We start from the raw sequence: 17429 nt of genomic DNA on the forward strand, positions 1-17429 counted from the left end.
TACTCCCGCAGCTTGCCGGGGGTTCCTGAACCAGTGCCAGATCCTGTTTGAGCTGCGACCGGAGGCTTTCCCATCTGACAAAATAAAGGTGACCTACATCATCTCCCTGCTTTCCGGTGCCGCGCTGGCTTGGGCGTCCCCGCTGTGGGAACAGCGGAGTCCGGTTCTGGCAAACCTGGAGGAGTTCTTACGGCAGTTCCGGATGGTATTTGACGTTCCTGGCCGACCTTCTTCTGCCTCAGGGGAGCTGCTGCGGATCCAGCAGGGCTATGGGTCGGTCGGGGCGTATGCCGTCCGTTTCCGTACCTTTGCCGCGGAACTCAGGTGGAACCAGGAGGCCTTAACGGCCATTTTTTGGCAGGGTCTGGACGGCCAGATAAAAGATGAATTGGCCGGCAGAGAGATTCCCGCTACTTTGGACGCCCTTATTGCACTCTGCACAAGAATCGATATCCAGTTCCAGGAGCGAGCCCAGGAGAGGGCCACGCAACCGGCACCGCAGAGATCAAGAGGCCTTCCCTGTCGCCCCGAGATGCCCAGGTCCTTCGAAGAGGGTTCTGAAGGAACCAAGGAGGAACCCATGGTAATGGGGCGGCATCGCCTGTCCAAGAAGGAGAGGACCCATTGTCTCCAGAATCAGATATGCCTGTACTGTGGGCAGGCCGGGCACTTCATGGGCTCCTGTCCAAACAAGACTGGGAGATTGGGAAACACTCATGCCCGAGCCCTATGAAGGGGGTGGCTCTGGGCTGGCTGTCTGCCCTTCCGGACAACTTGCTCTCTGTTCCCATACTGCTCCAAGGAGAGGGTTTCCAGGCTCATACTAGGGCCTTGCTAGACTCCGGGCCGGAGGGAATTTCATCAATGCCGAATTCCTGTCGCAGCTAGGTGGCTCCACGGCACCCTGTCAACCGGAGCTCAGGGTCACCTCCATCCAGGGGGATAGCCTTCCTCGAACCATCACCCGGATCACCTCGCCCCTGTCTACAGGTGGGGGCATTACATCAGGAGAAGATCCAGTTCCTGGTTCTTGCCCGAGCCATTCACCCGGTCATCCTTGGACTGCCTTGGCTCCGACTACACACTCCTGTTATCGACTGGGCCACCGGGGAGATTGGGCAATAGGGTTCCCAGTGTGTCGAGCACTATCTCCAGCAGGTCAAGGCTCCTCTGCCGCTCTGCTCAGCTAAGCTTCAGACTCCACAGGAAGGGTCGCCCGAGCTGCCGGAGGGCTACCAGGACTTTCGTGATGTGTTCAGTGCTCGGGCGGCTGACACGCTTCCTCCCCATCGGTCCTTCGACTGCGCCATAGACCTGCTGCCAGGAACCAACCCACCTAGGGGGCGCCTTTACACCTTGTCCCGGGAAGAGTCTTGAGCCATGAGGGAATATATCCAGGATAGTCTTCACAAGGGGTTCATCCGAGCTTCCGCTTCCCCTGCAGGGGCCGGATTTTTCTTTGTTTCGAAGAAGGATGGGTCACTTCGGCCATGCATTGATTACCAAGGGTTGAATAAAATTACCATTAAAAACTGGTATCCGCTTCCCATCATCCTGGAGCTGTTTGACCGTCTTCAAGGGGCCAAGATCTTCACCAAGCTGGACCTGCGCGGGGCCTACAACCTGGTACGGATCCGGGAGGGAGATGAGTGGAAGACGGCTTTAAACACCCATGAAGGACACTTTGAATATCGGGTGATGCCGTTCGGTCTCTGCAATGCCCCTGCAGTATTTCAGAACTTTGTGAATTATATTTTCCAGGACTTGCTCTACTCCTCAGTGATCGTCTGTCTGGATGACATTCTGATTTTCTCCGCTTCTCTGCCACAACATATTACCCACGTTCGCACCATGCTCCAACGCCTCCAGGAGCATCGGCTGTATGCCAAGCTGGAGAAGTGTTCCTTCCATCTACAGAGTCTACCTTTCCTGGGGTATATTGTTTCCTCCACTAGGTTACAGATGGATCCTAGTAAAGTGACAGCGATTCGTGACTGGCTGGCTCCCCAGGGTCTGCGGGCCTTGCAGAGGTTCCTGGGGTTCGCTGACTACTACCGGCAGTTCATCCAGAACTACTCCTTAATCACGGCTCATCTTACTGCCCTCACGAGGAAGGGCACTGACGTGAAGAACTGGACGCCGGAGGCCTTCACTGCCTTCGCCACCCTGAAGAAGGCTTTCCTTTCTGCCCCGGTTCTCCGCAGTCCGGGTCCAGCCCAGCTTTTCCTGGTGGAGGTGGACGCTTCAGCCCTGGGAGTAGGGGCGGTACTCTCTCAGACGTCTGCATCTGGGAAAAAGCATCCTTGCTTCTTCTTCTCCCGTAAGTTCACCCCCACAGAGCGGAATTATATGGTGGGGGATCGGGAACTGCTGGCGCTCAAACTAGCCTTTGAGGAATGGCGCTACTTACTGGAGGGAGCAGCGCACCCAGTAACGGTGATCACTGATCACAAAAACCTTCTGTATCTACAAAATGCCACCAGACTGAACCCTCGCCAGGCCCGGTGGTCTTTGTTTTTCGCCCGCTTTGATTTCCGTCTGATCTTCAGGCCGGGCGAGAAGAATGTCCAGGCGGATGCCCTGTCTCGCAGCTTCGAGGCTTCTGAGGACCAGGAGGAGCCGTACCCTATGCTGAATCCATGTATTCCCTCCATGTCCGGGGCCAGTGCCACTTGCCAGAAGGCCGTTCCAGTGGGTCTCCGTAGGAAGGTGCTGCGCTGGGGGCACGCTTTCGAATTTGCCTGACACTTCGGTTTCCACAAGACCCTACATCTGATCTCCCAATCGTATTGGTGACCCCCGGATGGCGCAGGATGTTCTTCAATACGTGTCTACCTGTCCGGTGTGTGCCCGAACTAAGTCTTCACATCAGAAGCAGTGGGGGCTGATGCAGCCCATGCCGGTACCACAGCAGCCATGGGAGGACCTATCCATGGATTTTATCACCGACCTGCCACCCTCGCAGGGCAACACGGTCATTTGGGTGATGATGGACCGGTTCTACAAGATTATTATTATTATTATTTGTAGCATTTGTATCCCACATTTTCCCACCAATTTGCAGGCTCAATGTGGCTTACATTTGCCGTAATGGATGCCATTTCGGGTAGTAGAATTACAAAGGTTATTGCGTATGGTGCCTACATACATGATAACATACATGGAACATAACTTATATGGAACAGATCATGGTATATATATATATATATATATATATATATATATGTGCGTACATACATGGTAGAGGAGAGTAAATATGATATTGCTTGTGGCAGCCATCTTGGAGTTGAGCAGCTTCAGGAAGGAAGCCCATATTTGGGCATAGAGCATCTCCTCTGATGGGGGCGGCCATCTTGGAGCAGCTGCACATGGTTGAGTCTAATCCCTGCACTATTTAAAGCCCTGTTTCCAGTCCTTCCTTGCTTCGGCTTCTATTCGCATAGAGGTTGTGGTCTTCATCTGTTCCAGTGTTTTCCTGTGTTCCTGACCTCGGATTGTTTACTGATTTCACGCTGTGTTGCTGCCTGCCCAGACCTTCAGACTGATTCTTGACTTCACGCTGTGTTGCTGCCAGCCTAGACTTCGGACTGTTCTCTGTTTTTGCTGCTTCGCTGACTCCTTGCTCCAGGACTGTGTCTGCACTCCCGCTTGTCTGGTCAGTGTTTGCGCAATCCCGTTGGTTCCGGAAGTCCTGCTGGCCGCTTGAACCCAGGGGCTCAACTCTTGGGGGACAGTGGCTAAGTGCAGGTGAAGCTTGGGATTGTCTGGCTGCCTGACTGAGCGCGGTGGCACTCCATCTTCGCCGTGCTCAGTCGGGGCACAAGGGCTCACATCCCCAATCATAGCAATACCTGCAAGAGATACATAAATCTAGGTAGGATATTCATCTTAAGAGTAGTAATCCTTCCAAACCAGGATATTTCTAGCACCGAGCACCTATCCAAGTCTCTAAAAATCTCACGAACAAGAGCCGTGTAGTTTGCCTGAAAAATATCCTCAACTCTTGTAGGCAAATTTACACCTAAATAACAAATAGCCTAAGTCTTCCACTTAAAAGGGAAAGAGGCATGCAATGTCTCATAGTAACATAGTAACATAGTAGATGACGGCAGAAAAAGACCTGCACGGTCCATCCAGTCTGCCCAACAAGATAACTCATATTTGCTGCTTTTTGTGTATACCCTACTTTGATTTGTACCTGTGCTCTTCAGGGCACAGACCGTATAAGTCTGCCCCGCACTATCCCCGCCTCCCAACCACCGGCTCTGGCACAGGCACAGACCGTATAAGTCTGCCCAGCACTATCCTCACCTCCCCACCACCAGCCCTGCCTCCCAACCACCGGCTCTGGCACAGACCGTACAAGTCTGTCCAGCACTATCCCCGCCTCCCAACCACCAGTCCCGCTTCCCACCACCGGCTCTGGTACAGACCATATAAGTTTTCCCAGCCCTATCCCCGCCTCCCAACCACCAGCCCCACCTCCCGATCTTGACTAAGCTCCTGAGGATCCATTCCTTCGGCAAAGGATTCCTTTATGCTTATCCCACGCATGTTTGAATTCCGTTACCGTTTTTATTTCCACCACCTCCCGCGGGAGGGCATTCCAAGCATCCACTACTCTCTCCGTGAAAAAATACTTCCTGACATTTTTCTTGAGTCTGCCCCTCTTCAATCTCATTTCATGTCCTCTCATTCTATCACCTTCCCATCTCAGGAAAAGGTTTGTTTGCGGATTAATACCTTTCAAATATTTGAACGTCTGTATCATATCACCCCTGTTTCTCCTTTCCTCCAGAGTATACATGTTTAGTTCAGCAAGTCTCTCCTCATACATCTTGTAACGCAAATCCCATACCATTCTCGTAGCTTTTCTTTGCACCGCTTCAATTCTTTTTACATCCTTAACAAGATACGGCCTCCAAAACTGAACACAATACTCCAGGTGGGGCCTCACCAACGACTTATACAGGGGCATCAACACCCCCTTTCTTCTGCTGGTCACACCTCTCTTTATACAGCCTAACAACCTTCTAGCTACGGCCACTGCCTTGTCACACTGTTTCGTCGCCTTCAGATATAGTGGGCATTAGTGGGCATTCAAATCCTCAGATACTATCACCCCAAGATCCCTCTCTCATCCGTACCTATCAGACTCTCCCCGCCTAACACATACGTCTCCCGTGGATTTCTACTTCCTAAGTGCATCACTTTGCATTTCTTCGCATTGAATTTTAATTGCCAAACCTTAGACCATTTTTCTAGCTTCCGTAGGTCCTTTTTCATGTTTTCCACTCCCTTCGGGGTGTCCACTCTGTTACAGATCTTAGTATCATCCGCAAATAGGCAAACTTTACCTTCTAACCCTTCGGCAATGTCACTCACAAATATATTGAACAGAATTGGCCCCAGCACCGATCCTTGAGGCACTCCACTACTTACCTTTCGCTCCTCCGAGCGAATTCCATTCACCACCACCCTCTGGCGTCTGTCCGTCAACCAGTTCCTAATCCAGTTCACCACTTCGGGTCCTATCTTCAGCCCATCCAATTTATTTAAGAGCCTCCTGTGGGGAACCGTGTCAAAAGCTTTGCTGAAATCTAAGTAGATTACGTCCATAGCTTGTCCCTGATTCAATTCTCCTGTCACCCAATCAAAGAACTCACAAGAGTTGTTGTGGGAAATCCAGTAAGCATACCCTCTGATTTGGAGGCATTGAGTTTATAACCTGAGACTGCTGAAAAAGCCTCCAGTTCCGTAATTAAATTAGGGAGAGAGATCAAAGGATTGCTAAGGGACAAGAGAACATCATCTGCAAAAAGGGCAATCTTAAACTCCTCAGCCCCCACATCTAATGCCCACTATATCTGGGTTATTCCTAATTGCCACAACTAAAGGCTCTATAAACAATGCAAACAATAATGGGGAGAGGGGACTACCCTGACGAATACCCCGAGTGAGAGGAAACAATGCGGAGTTGCCCCCATTAATGCAAGAAATGGAAAAAGAGGTGGCAGAATAGCCATAATTTACAAATCTGAGTTTACCATAACAACTACTGGCGAATCCACCTCACCACAACTCGAGATTGCCTCAACAAGGATCACTCATCCAAACCTACAAGGACACCTCAACACAATAATATTCTACAGGCCACCAGGAAAATGGAAAGACTCCCAAACACAACTCATGGACTTTATCTCCAACACATGTGTCTCTGCCTCTAACATCCTCATAATAGGAGATATTAACCTACACCTTGAGGACGATACCTCAACAGGCACACAAGAATGCAAAGATTTCTTAAAACTCTGGGATCTACACGCACCTAACAATCAACCAACACACGAAAAAGGACACACACTGGACATCATTACACACAAATTCAACCCAGACTCAACTCTCCTACTCACAGATACAAGATGTACACCTACACCATGGACAGACCACTACAAAGTGATGATCTCCCTCCACTGGCGAAAAATACACAGAAACGAAATAAACAAGCATGAACGAACAACATACACCACGAGAGGAAAAATAGACCCCACAACATTCTGGCAACAGGTCTACCAAAACGAATGGTCAACAAATACAGACACCATTCAATTCCTCCAAGAATGGGACGACATATGCAAGACAACATTAGACACAATCGCCCCAATCCAAACTAGAACATCACACAGGAAAAAAACAAATTCATGGTTCACTGAGGAATTGAAAATACTCAAAACACAAGTCAGAAAACTAGAACGCACATGGAACATAAAGAAAGACGAACATACACTGAATGCCTGGAAATCACTCCGGAGGAAATACAAATATACCATCAAACAGACTAAAAGACTACACTATAAAACAATGATTGGACCAAACTACAAACACACACACAAACTCTTCTACCTTGTAAATAAACTGCTAGACACCACACCAGTAACAAACAACAGCAAAGACACACCAGGGGTCGACAACCTCGCGAAATACTTCAAGGAAAAAATCATACAACTACGACTTAAAATACCCACCAGCCCTACTGAATACACAACACTCCTAAACTGTCTTGACCCAGAAGATGGAATATACCCAGCAGACAGAATCTGGACCGAATTTGAACTAATATCAGAAGACCTCATCTCTAAAACGCTCAAAAGATTCGCCAAATCCCAATGCAAACTAGATATCTGCCCAAACAACCTCATGAAATCAGCCCCTCAACAATTCACAATTGACCTAACTAACCACATGAATTTCATGCTACAAAACGGACTTTTCCCAAAAGAAAAAGGAAACATTTTACTCACACCAATACCCAAGGACACTAAGAAAAACACAAACGAAATAACTAACTACAGACCAGTAGCATCTACACCACTAATAACCAAAATAACCGAAGGAATGGTCACCAAACAACTCACAAACTACCTCAACAAGTTCTCCATACTACATGACTCTCAATCAGGATTCCGGTCAAATCACAGCACAGAAACAGTATTAATTACCCTAATGACCAAATTTAAACAAATGATTGCAACCGGCACCAATATACTCCTACAATTTGACATGTCAAGTGCCTTCGATATGGTAGATCACGGAATCCTATTCTCGAATATTTTGGTATCGGAGGCAATGTCCTAAACTGGTTCAAGGGGTTCTTAACCTTACGCTCATATCAAGTCACATCAAACTCAACTACGTCAGCTGCATGGACACCTGATTGTGGAGTACCGCAAGGATCCCCCCTCTCTCCAACTATTTTCAATCTAATGATGACCCCTTGGCAAAACTTCTAACAAACCAGAACCTTAACCCATACATATATGCCGATGATGTAACGATATACATTCCATTCAAAAAAGACATTAATGAAATCTCTAACGAAATCAACCAAAGTCTACACATCATGAACACCTGGGCCGATGCATTCCGACTGAAACTGAACGCAGAAAAAACTCAATGCCTCATACTGACCTTCCAATACAACACGAATAAGTTTACCGCCATTAACACACCTAAACTAAATCTGCCAATCTCAGAAACATTAAAAATCCTTGGAGTCACTATTGACCGCCACCTAACACTCGAGACTCATGCGAACAACACAACAAAAAAAATGTTCTACTCCATGTGGAAACTGAAAAGAATTAGACCATTCTTTCCAAGATCTGTCTTCCGCAGTCTAGTGCAATCACTCATACTCAGTCACTTGGATTATTGCAACTCATTATACGCAGGATGCAAGGAACAAATACTGAGGAAACTTCAAACAGCCCAGAATACAGCAGCCAGACTCATCTTCGGAAAACCAAAATACGAAAGTGCAAAACCCTTACGGGAGAAACTACACTGGCTACCACTCAAGGAACGCATCACTTTCAAAGTATGCACTTTAGTCCATAAAATCATTCACGGGGAAGCCCCTGCATACATGTCTGATTTAATAGACCTACCACCCAGAAACGCTAAAAGACCTTCCCGAACCTTCCTCAATCTCCATTTCCCTAAGTGCAAAGGAATAAAATACAAAGCATTGCACGGATCGACCTTCGCATACATGAGCACACAAGTCTGGAATACACTACCACGCAATCTGAAAACGATCTATAAACTAACCGACTTCCGCAAACTACTGAAAACCTATCTCTTTGAGAAAATCTACGGCAAGGATCAAAACACACGAAGTCCATACAAACCAATAGATACGCACCAAAACACTCTATCCTGAAGTCTCTTCTCCCGTATCCTCACCACCCTTAAAACCCTACCCACAAATAAGAATGTTAGACCTTTATGTTCCCTCGATATTGTTTGTCCCCCTCTCAACTCACCACTGTTATCTTCTGATGTTCTATTCCCAAATGATATCCTGTATTTACTCTGTCTTCTATAACTCATCATAATGTAATCCATAATCGTACTGTAACCAATTGTACTTCCATCATTCTCAAAGTATTGTAAGCCACACTGAGCCCGTAAATAGGTGGGAAAATGTGGGATACAAAGGCAAATAAATAATTAAATAAATAAATAAATATACACGCCTTTGGTGATGTATAAAATGCCTGAATCCAATGACGAAACTCATTTCCAAAGCCATAACTTAACAAAGCCCTGTCCAAAAACTCCCAATGGGCCTTGTCAAAGGCTTTCTCCGCATTCAACCCCAATAAATGCATAGGTAACCCCTCTCGCCGAGAAAAGTACAGCAAATCAGCAGTTCTCCACACATTGTCCGTAGCCTGACGCTTGGCCACAAACCCCACCTGTTCTGGGTGCACCAAATCCGGTAGGACCACAGACAGTCGGTTAGCCAAAACTTTTGCCAGTATCTTAACGTCAGAATTGAGTATAGAAATAGGGTGATAGGACACACACTCAGTCCTGTTCTTATCGGGCTTTGGTAGTACTGCCACCCATGCTTCCATCATCGACGGGGGCAAGGAAGCTCCCTCCCGAACTGAATTTATTATCAATGCCAAATAAGGGGCCAAGTCAACCCTAAAAGCTCTGTAAAATTCATTAGTGAACCCATCCAATCCAGGAGACTTACCAGTAGGCAGATTTTTTATCACCTGGTGCACATCCTGGACTGTAATAGGTGCATCCATGGCCTCCCTTTGGGTATCGGATAAAGCTGGAAGAATCTTAGACTTCAAATAAGCATCGATCTCATGGGTAGAAATACCCGGATCTGCTGTATACAAAGCTTCATAAAAATGTTGGAACCTCTCCCTAATCAAAGGTGACTTAGTCAGGAACCCCCCACGACCATCCTTCACATGAGGGATACACCGCTCGCTCAGCCCTCGCCCTCCGCAACTTTATAGCCAATAGCTGACCTGCTTTGTTACTAAATTCATAAAATTTTGCTTCAGACGAGAGTTAGTGAATTGAAATTGTTCATCATGAATAGCTGCTATCTCAAGATGTAGCGAATCTAGACATACATTCAGTAAATGTGTAGTATATAGAGAATGATAATCAAACTGCTCATATCATTACAAACTCCAGAGGTAGTTTATACCTATGGGGTTTGCACCAATAATGAAAGGAAAACTGAGTAGATTTTACTTTGATTGCTGCCTCAGAAAAAAGGACCCACTGAGATAAAACCTGCTTTTTTTTGCAGGTGCTTTTTTTTTTTTTTTTTTTAGCCAAACAATAAACAGTGTAGTTTTGAAAATGTAGAAACATGTTTTGGGGTCCCCACTGATCAAAGCCTGCCTGCAGAGCTGCTGCAGATAATACAGGTACAATTAAATGATGATGAACAATGCGCATAAGTTTATCTGCATAGAAGATAGGCAGTTTTTAGTGTCTGTTTTTTTGTGGGTAAAATGTTGCTTGAAATGGCTTTGAAAATTGCCCATCCTGAGGGTTCTGGCCATCTCCCTTTGTGTTCACACCATACTTTTCAAAAGGCGCAGATAGTCTCTAGGTGAAAAATATACTGCCTGCTTATGAGCTTGGAAGGAGCAGCTAACATCTCAGTTATGTAATGAATAGTGGTGAAATTGGAATGTGAGCCGCACAGTATCCCCTAAAATGAGTCATTCTAAATTCTTTTGCCTAGTTTTATGTCAGAAAACCATTACAGAAACTGGATATATTTGTTTCTCCTAGATCTATAAGACATAGCTTGTTTTACTCTGCCATCTCTTTTCTCTTTGGTGGTGGTCATCTTTTGCAGAAGCAAATTCCCGCTGCCAGACCCCCACAAAGCAGAGAGTCAGCAGCGTAATCTCTGATCTCTCAGTGGTGGAAGAGCCAGCCGAGCCTGTAGAGTGGTCTGGGGCTGAGGAATCCCTCTTCAGAGTCTTCCATGGGACCTATTTCAACAACTTCTGCTCGATTGCCAGGCTGATGGGGACTAAAACCTGCAAGCAGGTATGGATTGAGGTAGAAGTAGTCAGTGATCCATGCTGAAGGTTAGAAGAGGTTCTGGTAATGTCTTTTTCTTTCTCTCATTTTAAAGATTAAAGGATGGAGCTGTTACCTTTTTATCTCCTCTTATTGTGTAGGTCTTTCAGTTTGCAGTTAAAGACTCCCTCATACTGAAAGTTCCAGTAAAGGAGTTCATGAACACATCTCAGAAGAAAAAAAGGAAACACAGGCAAGTGACTCACAAGCTCTTTTTAGAATGTAGAGTCTTTCTTCCCCGTGGTAATGTAAGATTTCACACACACCTTTTTTTGTTTGTTTTAGTTTTTCATACTTTCTCTTTTCCACCTTCTGCTTATCTTGGCAGCTGAGAATTGTGCTTGGGGGGGGGGGGGGGGGGGGTGGAGAGAGAGAAGCAATGCTGTTGGTTACCGTTTATCTTGCTGCTTACATCAAGTAGTAGGATCAGGTTAGCGCATGGTATCGTGCCACTAGAAAAGAAGAAAAAAAAAATGCCACTTCGTTTCAGTGATCATCTCTTCCTCCTTGTGATATCTTCATCCATCATATCTTTGTTCTGCTGTACAGCTGGTTTGTGTCGGCATAGGAATGGAGCACTGTTTTCTCACTGCTATAGGTGGGGTACCTTTCCCGCTTGAGCTATTGAAGTGGATTCTTTGTGAGCTCTGAGTGCTTCTTTTTGGCATACACATGGGAGATCTAGCATTTTTTTACATTGTAATTTTAAATTTTATCTATGATTTATCTGTAGAATAGTAGTGTATCATATTTTTGAACTAAACTCAAACTAAACTATTCTTTCTTGGGTAAAATTGCACACAGAGGAAAATAATGAATAGTTAACCTTTTCCTGATTTATTGGTGCTTGGGTTTTCTATTTCACTCACCACCTGAGTCCATTTATGAAGCTGAGAGGTAAAGTTATCATCATGTGCTACTGCTAAGACATGTTATTTGATTGTTAACCCCAGTGATTAATAACTAGGTCTCATTGCATAAAATGGGACCTGTCTAAAATAGCATGAGTTAATTGTAGAATAGAATGTCTTAACAGTAGCCCACGTTGATAACTACTCCTTGAATGTGGCACTGCTACTGTGACCTCACAGTTTTATGTCGATAGAAATGTTGATCACATTGGGTTATTGCAGTAATAGTGCTGCCTTCCCTAGGTATGCCATGAATTCCATTGGGTCTTTTTAGCTCATGCCTATACTACATAAAGCAGAAAAATAGCAGTTGTTTGGAGAACCCATCTTTTCTGTGCTTGTGTTTCAGACTATGGGCTGCTCACTGCCGAAAAATTCAACTAAAGAAAGGTAAATACCCAGAAGGTAGTTCAGATGATGTACTCAGATCAAAAAAGGCAGACTGAGCCAATCAGTTTGCTCAGCTATTGGATTTCCAGCAAGTAAATCAATCACCACCCTTTTCCTGTTACTTCTATTTCTACTAACTGTAAAAACAAAAAGATTGAATTGGGCCATTGGTGGACTTCTTTGTACACAATAGCAGTTGTATCTTGAAATTATTAGATGTTTGAAATGTATCTCAATTTACTTTGCATGTTTCTGCTTTAAATATCTTCTTGTTATCATGTATGTACTAATACAGTTGGATATGGATTGCTGGGGTATATGTGTGTGTACGGACATATTTTTAATATATTTGTACAAGCAGAGTTTAATCTCCATGAATCTTTTTCTTTTTCCCTTTTTTCAGATAATTCAGCCAACCAAGTGTACAACTATCAGCCGTGTGATCACCCTGATCACCCATGCGACAGCACGTGCCCCTGCATCATGACCCAGAATTTCTGTGAAAAGTTCTGCCAGTGCAACCCAGACTGTAAGTAGCAAACCTGGTTTCACTCCTGTGTAGGGAAACTAGATGGATCTGTTGGTTGTAACCTGTTCTCATGTTCCTGCTGTTGCTTGCATTAATGATTAGGCCAAGCAGTGTGTTTTTTTCTAGCAAAAAAGGTGCCAGTACTCAAAAGCTAGGCCACCCTTCAGGAGTGGGGTGATCAGTGAGGGACCCACAACATAACAGCCAGGCCCCCTGCAACCAATAGAATTGATGACAAGACAGAATTGGTGTGTAGAGCCTGAGCTCTATCATTAGAACTTGGGTTCTTTGGGTCAATTTTAGCAGACAATGGAAAAGGTGCCAGTACTCAGTACCCCCAAGTACCCCCTTAAAAAAGCCCTGAGGCCAAGTCACCTCCACATGCAAGTGTTTTAATTTTAACATGGGTTTGTTGGAAGGGTATCTGTTTAAAACCAGTACAAACATTTGAAAATAAAATGATTTAAAGAGCAATTTTCCTGAGACACCGAGCATTCCCCCTACATCTAAGGAGAATTTAACCACTTTGGCTCCCCCCCCCCCCCAAATAAAGGAGGACAGAATAGCAAGATGTTAACTAAAGTAAAATACTTCACGTCTATGGGGATGGAGGGTGTTTGAGTTGAGCATATGGGTAGAAGGGAGAGAGTCCTGGAGGAAGAAGAGGCCAGACCTTATGATGTACTCTACTCCTGGAGGAATTCTGCGGAGAAAAAATAAAGAAAAAAATAGAAACTCTTGCATCTTTGGCTACCTCTCTTTTTATAGTATTCTGCAATGGGTGAATGGGGCAGTTTGGCAAAAGTTATTCATTTTAGTGTCCTTATAAATTGACCATCAAAGGTAGCTGTACAGCTGCAGCTCTCTGCCTTTTCTGCAGGCCAGAATCGTTTCCCAGGCTGCCGCTGTAAGACACAGTGCAACACTAAGCAGTGCCCGTGCTATCTGGCAGTGCGAGAGTGTGATCCTGATCTCTGCCTGACATGTGGGGCTTCCGAACATTGGGACTGCAAGGTCGTCTCCTGTAAGAACTGCAGCATTCAGCGGGGTCTCAAAAAGGTATCTATGCTAAGTAGGGAACACCTTCAAAACTAGAGAAAACTGACAGAAAAACTCTAACCCCGTGGGGCTGAAACCAAGACATAAGACACTTTTCCCCTTCACTGTGGAAGTAATGCTGTTCCATCTAGTTTCTTCCAGAGTTTTGAACAATGCCTCTCTAGCTCTCTTAAAATGTAATTGTAATTTTATTTATTGGGATTTATTAACAGCCTTTATGAAGAGATTCACCTAAGGCGCAGTTACAGCCTGACATAAAACTCATACACGTTACTCCTCAGGATTCAATTTAACATCTCTAGGCTTATCTCACTGATAGTATTTATGCTTATGTTTGATCACTTCACTGTTGTTAGGCTGTTAACAAAAGTCTATTTCTGATACTATCATTGAACGGCCCTAGTAGATGTGTTGTGTTGTTTTAAACCGTAGTAGTTGGTTTTCACCAGAGCTTCTCCTCTCCATCCTCTTTGCAGTTTCCCTTCACACTGAGTTTATTACAAAATGAGTTTAAAATTCTTCTCCTCTTTAGCATTTGCTGCTGGCTCCTTCAGATGTTGCTGGATGGGGGACCTTCATTAAGGAATCTGTGCAGAAGAATGAATTTATTTCTGAATACTGTGGTGAGGTCAGTTGATTTGTTAACTTTGAATAAATTGGTACATTCTCAAAATACATTGTCAATATAGTGTGAGCTCATTTTTTTTTTAGTTTCATCATATTAACTATCCTTTCTCTTTAATAAAAGGTGAGAGTCATTTTAATATTCTAATTAGTACCATGTACACAGTTGGTCTTATGAATCCTTGTACATTGAGGCATTGTACAGGTTGAATACATTTGGCTGAGCAGGGTACCTGCTGCTGCTTAGAGCTCTGCCTTTAGGGAGGTGCCAGCCTGCACCAGAAGCATACTTTATTCACAAGATTTGCCTCCATTTCATCAGCTGGGTGACAGCAGGGCTTCAGGGCCAGCCTAGGCAGAAACTGCACAACCAGAGCCTGTACACCAGTTTTTTTTTGGTCTCCTTAAAAGTAAGTGGGAAGGAAGGTGAACTGAGAGAGAAATTGTTAGGGGACGCCTCTTCTACTGGCCTGAGAGAGACTGGCAGCGAGATTGAAGGTGTTGATTTGTGTCGTAGTTGCAAGAGGCAAAGAGGTAGATGACCAGGTCTGGATCAGCATTTTGGAGGCAATTCTATAATTGGGCACTCAATTTAGGTGCCCGAATTCCATGAGCTGTTGGCCTGTTCCTGGGAGCACTTAACATGCATAAGTGCTCTTAAAGAGCACTAGTGTAAGTCATGTCACTAGCAGGCATAAATGTGCGCACCTAAACGCAACAATTACCTGTGGATCTTGCAGTATTTTGTAAGACGTTGGTGTCGCCTGTGCCCTCCCCCATGTCCTGTGAATTATAGACTGCCCCAGTTTGTTTGACTGCACATTTTGTCCATTAGATTGTAAGCTCCTTTGAGCAGGGACTGTCCTTCTTTGTTAAACTGTACAGCGCTGCGTAACCCTAGTAGCGCTTTAGAAGTGTTAAGTAGTAGTAGAGTTGGGGAGTTTGTTTTGCAGGGTTTTGGGGAGACTTTGGAAGAGTTGCGGGTTGAGTTTTGAAGGAGGGGGGATTTGTAAGTATTGAATTCCATTTAAATGGGTTTGTTATGGAACTGCATCTGGGGAATGTTGCTTTTATGATGGCTGCAGCTAATGGGAGGGGTGTTTTTATATGTTGCTACTGTATGGATTGTATCTTTTTGATGCTGTTTTTACTGTAGTGGAATTTGATGTGCAATTTGGTTATTATAATAAAATAAAATAATTAAAGAGAAAAAAAAGAATACTGCTGAGGACACAGCTAGCACTTGCAGGTATAAGTGTAACGTTCACGTGCTACTCAGTCAATGCATATCTTTAGCTGACCTGTTACAGAATAGGGGATTGTATGGTGGTGCCAGAGGCCAGCAATAAGGAGACCAATACAGAAGGTAGTGATAAGAATAGGTACAAAAAAGAGGTTAGGTACAAAAAAAGGGATAAGAGACCTGGTTTTGGTTTAAGTACAGGAATGTATGTGCTCACCTATAGGAGAGAACAAAAGAGGAAGACAATTGGGAGACTAGATAGGCCCTGGTGTTGAAAGACTGAGAGCTGTGAGAAAGAAACTCGATTCCTTTCTTCTTCCTGTCATCCCTGCTTTTGGGCCAGTGCTCCAGGATCTTACAAGTAGATGTTGGTTTCTTTTGGCACCCTGCTGCAAATTATTGTTGTTCCCTGTTTTAGGTCCTCGTAGGCCTGTTATTCAGATGTCATGTTAATAAGATGGTTTTCTTCTACAGTAGCATCCACTACCTGCAGTCTGAATGAAAGAATGTCATCATATTTGTTACATAAGGCTGCTAGACTTGTATAAGAAGGTTAAGTCAGACCAGCCTTAAGTTCTGAAATCTGTCCATTTTGCAGCTCATCTCACAAGACGAGGCAGATCGTCGAGGGAAAGTGTATGACAAGTACATGTCCAGCTTCCTGTTCAATTTGAACAACGGTACGTGGTCCTCTGGGTTCCATGTTCCAAAGCACACACGTTGGCATGGGATATTGTGAAAAATGTGATAGTTCTGTACTGGATATAACATTATGTCCCAGTCACACATTAAAAGAGCAACTCTATAACCTAGACACAGAGATATTTAGAATACTAGCATTCACGCACTGCACACTTTATTATTATTTATTTATTATTAGGATTTATTTACCACCTTTTTGAAATAATTCACTCAGGGCAGTGTATAGTAAAAAGAAATCAAACATAAGCAATAGGCAATCACAGAAGTAAAAATATTCAAATAACAATACAAAGAATGGCATAATATATTACCTACAATGTCAACACAATACGTAATAGAACATTTTAATTTACAGTGTAAGGTATAAGCAAAGATGGAACATATAGATAGGTAACAGAGTAAGAGGAGTTAGACAGTAAGGTTCTGATAATTTAAAGAAAGTAGCACATGAGGTCAGAGAGATGATTAAATGATAAACATGTCCTGCAGTATGTGCAGCCTGTGTCAATCCTTGTGTGAGTGAGACTAACAAGTTAGTTACTTCTTCCATTAAAGTAACTTTTCTAGTTGAAGAGCCAAGCTTTCACCTTCTTCCTGAAGTAGAGACAGTCTTGTGTTAAGCGGAGCCTTTCATGCAGTTCATTCCAGAACCTGGGGCTACTCTGGAGAAGGCTCGCTTGCGGGTATCACATCATATATGTCCTTTGGAGAGGGTGTGGCTAGGGATACCCCTTGGCAGGACCTGAATGTTCTTGGAAGTGTGTAGAGGGTGATCCTGCTCTTCAGTAACGCGGGGCCATTTCCTTTAAGGTCCTTGAAGAGTTTTAAATTTAGCCCTGTATTGTACTGGTGGCCAATGAAGTTTAGAACTTTAGAATGTAAATGCTAGTATGGCGCCTAAGTGCTATTCTGCAAATGCCAGCTTAATTTACATCTTGTACACACAAACCAGGACTTATAGCCACCAACTTCCAGAGAGTGCTGTAAAACAGTTTACACCAGTATAATATTATAGAAATATTTTTTATGTGTATAGAGTACCCTCAGATATTCA

The 17429-nt window shown here is 44.4% G+C and overlaps 1 protein-coding gene across 1 annotated transcript in view; it reads left to right on the forward strand.

The window, feature by feature from the left end:
- Positions 1-17429, forward strand: part of EZH1 (enhancer of zeste 1 polycomb repressive complex 2 subunit) — a 206709-nt gene that overhangs the window by 131116 nt on the left and 58164 nt on the right. Inside the window, 7 exon segments of the mRNA XM_030221225.1 lie at positions 10688-10884; positions 11019-11110; positions 12178-12218; positions 12622-12747; positions 13628-13806; positions 14339-14434; positions 16272-16353. Of these exon segments, the coding sequence (XP_030077085.1) occupies positions 10688-10884; positions 11019-11110; positions 12178-12218; positions 12622-12747; positions 13628-13806; positions 14339-14434; positions 16272-16353 (813 nt within the window).

This window comes from Microcaecilia unicolor, chromosome 12 (genome assembly GCF_901765095.1).
Source record: "Microcaecilia unicolor chromosome 12, aMicUni1.1, whole genome shotgun sequence".
Classification (NCBI taxonomy): domain Eukaryota; kingdom Metazoa; phylum Chordata; class Amphibia; order Gymnophiona; family Siphonopidae; genus Microcaecilia; species Microcaecilia unicolor.